The following is a 7,500-nucleotide window of genomic DNA, read 5'->3' on the forward strand; positions in this document are numbered from 1 at the left end:
ACTTAACCGTCTCCTTTAGTGACTAAACTTAACCGTCTCCTTTAGAGACTAAACTTAACCGTCTCCTTTAGTGACTAAACTTAACCGTCTCCTTTAGAGACTAAACTTAACCGTCTCCTTTAGAGACTAAACTTAACCGTCTCCTTTAGTGACTAAACTTAACCATCTCCTTTAGTGGTCTACACTTAACCGTCTCCTTTAGTGACTAAACTTAACCGTCTCCTTTAGAGACTAAACTTAACCGTCTCCTTTAGAGACTAAACTTAACCGTCTCCTTTAGTGACTAAACTTAACGGTCTCCTTTAGTGTCTAAACTTAACCGTCTCCTTTAGTGACTAAACTTAACGGTCTCCTTTAGTGTCTAAACTTAACCGTCTCCTTTAGTGACTAAACTTAACCGTCTCCTTTAGTGACTAAACTTAACGGTCTCCTTTAGTGTCTACACTTAACCGTCTCCTTTAGTGACTAAACTTAACCGTCTCCTTTAGAGACTAAACTTAACCGTCTCCTTTAGTGACTAAACTTAACCGTCTCCTTTAGAGACTAAACTTAACCGTCTCCTTTAGTGTCTAAACTTAACCGTCTCCTTTAGTGACTAAACTTAACCGTCTCCTTTAGTGACTAAACTTAACCGTCTCCTTTAGAGTCTAAACTTAACCGTCTCCTTTAGTGACTAAACTTAACCGTCTCCTTTAGTGGTCTAAACTTAACCGTCTCCTTTAGTGACTAAACTTAACCGTCTCCTTTAGAGACTAAACTTAACCGTCTCCTTTAGTGTCTAAACTTAACCGTCTCCTTTAGAAACTAAACTTAACCGTCTCATTTAGTGACTAAACTTAACCGTCTCCTTTAGTCGTCTAAACTTAACCGTCTCCTTTAGAGACTAAACTTAACCGTCTCCTTTAGAGACTAAACTTAACCGTCTCCTTTAGTCGTCTAAACTTAACCGTCTCCTTTAGTGACTAAACTTAACCGTCTCCTTTAGTGACTAAACTTAACCGTCTCCTTTAGAGACTAAACTTAACCGTCTCCTTTAGTGACTAAACTTAACCGTCTCCTTTAGTGTCTAAACTTAACCGTCTCCTTAAGTGTCTAAACTTAACCGTCTCCTTTAGTGACTAAACTTAACCGTCTCCTTTAGTGTCTAAACTTAACGGTCTCCTTTAGTCGTCTAAACTTAACCGTCTCCTTTAGTGACTAAACTTAACGGTCTCCTTTAGTCGTCTAAACTTAACCGTCTCCTTTAGAGACTAAACTTAACCGTCTCTTTTAGAGACTAAACTTAACCGTCACCTTTAGTGACTAAACTTAACCGTCTCCTTTAGTGACTAAACTTAACCGTCTCCTTTAGTGTCTAAACTTAACCGTCTCCTTTAGTGTCTAAACTTAACCGTCTCCTTTAGTGTCTAAACTTAACCGTCTCCTTTAGAGACTAAACTTAACTGTCTCCTTTAGAGACCAAACTTAACCGTCTCCTTTAGTGTCTAAACTTAACCGTCTCCTTTAGAGACTACACTTAACCGTCTCCTTTAGTGACTAAACTTAACCGTCTCCTTTAGAGACTAAACTTAACCGTCTCCTTTAGAGACTAAACTTAACCGTCTCCTTTAGTGACTAAACTTAACCGTCTCCTTTAGAGACTAAACTTAACCGTCTCCTTTAGTGGTCTACACTTAACCGTCTCCTTTAGAGACTAAACTTAACCGTCTCCTTTAGTGTCTAAACTTAACCGTCTCCTTTAGTGACTAAACTTAACCGTCTCCTTTAGTGTCTAAACTTAACCGTCTCCTTTAGAGACTGAACTTAACCGTCTCCTTTAGAGACTAAACTTAACCGTCTCCTTTAGTGGTCTACACTTAACCGTCTCCTTTAGAGACTAAACTTAACCGTCTCCTTTAGTGGTCTACACTTAACCGTCTCCTTTAGAGACTAAACTTAACCGTCTCCTTTAGAGACTAAACTTAACCGTCTCCTTTAGTCGTCTAAACTTAACCGTCTCCTTTAGTGTCTAAACTTAACCGTCTCCTTTAGAGACTAAACTTAACCGTCTCCTTTAGTGGTCTACACTTAACCGTCTCCTTTAGAGACTAAACTTAACCGTCTCCTTTAGTGTCTAAACTTAACCGTCTCCTTTAGTGACTAAACTTAACCGTCTCCTTTAGTGTCTAAACTTAACCGTCTCCTTTAGAGACTAAACTTAACCGTCTCCTTTAGAGACTAAACTTAACCGTCACCTTTAGAGACTAAACTTAACCGTCTCCTTTAGAGACTAAACTTAACCGTCTCCTTTAGTGACTAAACTTAACCGTCTCCTTTAGAGACTAAACTTAACCGTCTCCTTTAGAGACTAAACTTAACCGTCTCCTTTAGTGACTAAACTTAACCGTCTCCTTTAGTGACTAAACTTAACCGTCTCCTTCAGTGACTAAACTTAACCGTCTCCTTTAGTGACTAAACTTAACCGTCTCCTTTAGAGACTAAACTTAACCGTCTCCTTTAGTGACTAAACTTAACCGTCTCCTTTAGTGACTAAACTTAACCGTCTCCTTCAGTGACTAAACTTAACCGTCTCCTTTAGTGACTAAACTTAACCGTCTCCTTTAGAGACTAAACTTAACCGTCTCCTTTAGAGACTAAACTTAACCATCTCCTTTAGTGGTCTACACTTAACCGTCTCCTTTAGTGACTAAACTTAACCGTCTCCTTTAGTGACTAAACTTAACCGTCTCCTTTAGAGACTAAACTTAACCGTCTCCTTTAGTGACTACACTTAACCGTCTCCTTTAGAGACTAAACTTAACTGTCTCCTTTAGTGTCTAAACTTAACCGTCTCCTTTAGAGACTAAACTTAACCGTCTCCTTTAGAGACTAAACTTAACCGTCTCCTTTAGTGACTAAACTTAACCGTCTCCTTTAGAGACTAAACTTAACCGTCTCCTTTAGTGACTAAACTTAACCGTCTCCTTTAGTGACTAAACTTAACCGTCTCCTTTAGAGACTAAACTTAACCGTCTCCTTTAGTGACTAAACTTAACCATCTCCTTTAGTGGTCTACACTTAACCGTCTCCTTTAGTGACTAAACTTAACCGTCTCCTTTAGAGACTAAACTTAACCGTCTCCTTTAGAGACTAAACTTAACCGTCTCCTTTAGTGACTAAACTTAACGGTCTCCTTTAGTGTCTAAACTTAACCGTCTCCTTTAGTGACTAAACTTAACGGTCTCCTTTAGTGTCTAAACTTAACCGTCTCCTTTAGTGACTAAACTTAACCGTCTCCTTTAGTGACTAAACTTAACGGTCTCCTTTAGTGTCTACACTTAACCGTCTCCTTTAGTGACTAAACTTAACCGTCTCCTTTAGAGACTAAACTTAACCGTCTCCTTTAGTGACTAAACTTAACCGTCTCCTTTAGTGACTAAACTTAACCGTCTCCTTTAGAGACTAAACTTAACCGTCTCCTTTAGTGTCTAAACTTAACCGTCTCCTTTAGTGACTAAACTTAACCGTCTCCTTTAGTGACTAAACTTAACCGTCTCCTTTAGAGTCTAAACTTAACCGTCTCCTTTAGTGACTAAACTTAACCGTCTCCTTTAGTGGTCTAAACTTAACCGTCTCCTTTAGTGACTAAACTTAACCGTCTCCTTTAGAGACTAAACTTAACCGTCTCCTTTAGTGTCTAAACTTAACCGTCTCCTTTAGAAACTAAACTTAACCGTCTCCTTTAGTGACTAAACTTAACCGTCTCCTTTAGTCGTCTAAACTTAACCGTCTCCTTTAGAGACTAAACTTAACCGTCTCCTTTAGTCGTCTAAACTTAACCGTCTCCTTTAGTGACTAAACTTAACCGTCTCCTTTAGAGACTAAACTTAACCGTCTCCTTTAGTGACTAAACTTAACCGTCTCCTTTAGTGTCTAAACTTAACCGTCTCCTTAAGTGTCTAAACTTAACCGTCTCCTTTAGTGACTAAACTTAACCGTCTCCTTTAGTGTCTAAACTTAACGGTCTCCTTTAGTCGTCTAAACTTAACCGTCTCCTTTAGTGACTAAACTTAACGGTCTCCTTTAGTCGTCTAAACTTAACCGTCTCCTTTAGAGACTAAACTTAACCGTCTCCTTTAGAGACTAAACTTAACCGTCACCTTTAGTGACTAAACTTAACCGTCTCCTTTAGTGACTAAACTTAACCGTCTCCTTTAGTGTCTAAACTTAACCGTCTCCTTTAGTGTCTAAACTTAACCGTCTCCTTTAGTGTCTAAACTTAACCGTCTCCTTTAGAGACTAAACTTAACTGTCTCCTTTAGAGACCAAACTTAACCGTCTCCTTTAGTGTCTAAACTTAACCGTCTCCTTTAGAGACTACACTTAACCGTCTCCTTTAGTGACTAAACTTAACCGTCTCCTTTAGAGACTAAACTTAACCGTCTCCTTTAGAGACTAAACTTAACCGTCTCCTTTAGTGACTAAACTTAACCGTCTCCTTTAGTGTCTAAACTTAACCGTCTCCTTTAGAGACTAAACTTAACCGTCTCCTTTAGTGGTCTACACTTAACCGTCTCCTTTAGAGACTAAACTTAACCGTCTCCTTTAGTGTCTAAACTTAACCGTCTCCTTTAGTGACTAAACTTAACCGTCTCCTTTAGTGTCTAAACTTAACCGTCTCCTTTAGTGTCTAAACTTAACCGTCTCCTTTAGAGACTAAACTTAACCGTCTCCTTTAGTGACTAAACTTAACCGTCTCCTTTAGTGTCTAAACTTAACCGTCTCCTTTAGAGACTAAACTTAACCGTCTCCTTTAGTGGTCTACACTTAACCGTCTCCTTTAGAGACTAAACTTAACCGTCTCCTTTAGTGTCTAAACTTAACCGTCTCCTTTAGTGACTAAACTTAACCGTCTCCTTTAGTGTCTAAACTTAACCGTCTCCTTTAGTGTCTAAACTTAACCGTCTCCTTTAGAGACTAAACTTAACCGTCTCCTTTAGTGTCTAAACTTAACCGTCTCCTTTAGTGTCTAAACTTAACCGTCTCCTTTAGAGACTAAACTTAACCGTCTCCTTTAGTGACTAAACTTAACGGTCTCCTTTAGTGTCTAAACTTAACCGTCTCCTTTAGAGACTAAACTTAACCGTCTCCTTTAGAGACTAAACTTAACCGTCTCCTTTAGTGACTAAACTTAACCGTCTCCTTTAGTGTCTAAACTTAACCGTCTCCTTTAGTGACTAAACTTAACGGTCTCCTTTAGTGTCTAAACTTAACCGTCTCCTTTAGTGACTAAACTTAACGGTCTCCTTTAGTGACTAAACTTAACCGTCTCCTTTAGTGACTAAACTTAACCGTCTCCTTTAGAGACTAAACTTAACCGTCTCCTTTAGTGACTAAACTTAACCGTGTCCTTTAGTGTCTAAACTTAACCGTCTCCTTTAGTGACTAAACTTAACCGTCTCCTTTAGTGACTAAACTTAACCGTCTCCTTTAGAGACTAAACTTAACCGTCTCCTTTAGTGACTAAACTTAACCGTCTCCTTTAGAGACTAAACTTAACCGTCTCCTTTAGTGTCTAAACTTAACCGTCTCCTTTAGTGACTAAACTTAACCGTCTCCTTTAGTGACTAAACTTAACCGTCTCCTTTAGAGTCTAAACTTAACCGTCTCCTTTAGTGACTAAACTTAACCGTCTCCTTTAGTGGTCTAAACTTAACCGTCTCCTTTAGTGACTAAACTTAACCGTCTCCTTTAGAGACTAAACTTAACCGTCTCCTTTAGTGTCTAAACTTAACCGTCTCCTTTAGAAACTAAACTTAACCGTCTCCTTTAGAGACTAAACTTAACCGTCTCCTTTAGAGACTAAACTTAACCGTCTCCTTTAGTGACTAAACTTAACCGTCTCCTTTAGTGTCTAAACTTAACCGTCTCCTTTAGAGACTAAACTTAACCGTCTCCTTTAGTGGTCTACACTTAACCGTCTCCTTTAGAGACTAAACTTAACCGTCTCCTTTAGTGTCTAAACTTAACCGTCTCCTTTAGTGACTAAACTTAACCGTCTCCTTTAGTGTCTAAACTTAACCGTCTCCTTTAGTGTCTAAACTTAACCGTCTCCTTTAGAGACTAAACTTAACCGTCTCCTTTAGTGACTAAACTTAACGGTCTCCTTTAGTGTCTAAACTTAACCGTCTCCTTTAGAGACTAAACTTAACCGTCTCCTTTAGAGACTAAACTTAACCGTCTCCTTTAGTGACTAAACTTAACCGTCTCCTTTAGTGTCTAAACTTAACCGTCTCCTTTAGTGACTAAACTTAACGGTCTCCTTTAGTGTCTAAACTTAACCGTCTCCTTTAGTGACTAAACTTAACGGTCTCCTTTAGTGACTAAACTTAACCGTCTCCTTTAGTGACTAAACTTAACCGTCTCCTTTAGTGACTAAACTTAACCGTCTCCTTTAGAGACTAAACTTAACCGTCTCCTTTAGTGACTAAACTTAACCGTCTCCTTTAGTGACTAAACTTAACCGTCTCCTTTAGAGACTAAACTTAACCGTCTCCTTTAGTGACTAAACTTAACCGTCTCCTTTAGTGACTAAACTTAACCGTCTCCTTTAGTGACTAAACTTAACCGTCTCCTTTAGAGTCTAAACTTAACCGTCTCCTTTAGTGACTAAACTTAACCGTCTCCTTTAGAGACTAAACTTAACCGTCTCCTTTAGTGACTAAACTTAACCGTCTCCTTTAGTGACTAAACTTAACCGTCTCCTTTAGAGACTAAACTTAACCGTCTCCTTTAGTGTCTAAACTTAACCGTCTCCTTTAGAGTCTAAACTTAACCGTCTCCTTTAGAGACTAAACTTAACCGTCTCCTTTAGAGACTAAACTTAACCGTCTCCTTTAGTGACTAAACTTAACGGTCTCCTTTAGAGACTAAACTTAACCGTCTCCTTTAGTGTCTGAACTTAACCGTCTCCTTTAGTGACTAAACTTAACCGTCTCCTTTAGAGACTAAACTTAACCGTCACCTTCAGTGACTAAACTTAACCGTCTCCTTTAGAGACTAAACTTAACCGTCTCCTTTAGTGTCTAAACTTAACGGTCTCCTTTAGAGACTAAACTTAACCGTCTCCTTTAGTGTCTGAACTTAACCGTCTCCTTTAGTGACTAAACTTAACCGTCTCCTTTAGTGGTTACTCACCTAAAATGGCCACCACCTCGTCGTCCTGGATGACCTCCAGTGACCCCGACACCACGAAGCAGAGGCTGTCCACGCTCTCGCCGGCGTGGAAGATGAGGTCGCCCGGCGCGCTGTGGACCGTCTGGAACTCCATGGCGAGCGCTCGCAGGCAGCCGTCGCTCGCCAGTCGGAACGCCGGGTGTTCCTTAAACACCTTCCTGTTGAGGTGGACGCAGATATCCGCCCGCATGTCTTTAGGACAGATCTGTAGCACCTGCAGACGAGAGGTCACACAGAGGTCACAGAGGTCACACAGAGGTCACACAGAGGTCACACAGAGGTCAC

At 39.8% G+C, this 7,500-nt stretch overlaps 1 protein-coding gene across 1 annotated transcript in view; it reads right to left on the minus strand.

Moving 5' to 3' along the window:
• LOC310966240 (voltage-gated delayed rectifier potassium channel KCNH1-like) overlaps positions 1-7,500 on the minus strand; it is a gene marked incomplete at both ends in the record, with an annotated part of 12,348 nt that overhangs the window by 3,771 nt on the left and 1,077 nt on the right. Inside the window, one exon of the mRNA XM_083940818.1 lies at positions 7,177-7,429. Coding sequence (XP_083796944.1) covers positions 7,177-7,429 — 253 coding nt within the window. The remainder of the gene's footprint in view (positions 1-7,176; positions 7,430-7,500) is intronic.

This window comes from Echiichthys vipera (genome assembly GCF_963691815.1).
Source record: "Echiichthys vipera genome assembly, contig: SCAFFOLD_137, whole genome shotgun sequence".
Taxonomy (NCBI): domain Eukaryota; kingdom Metazoa; phylum Chordata; class Actinopteri; order Perciformes; family Trachinidae; genus Echiichthys; species Echiichthys vipera.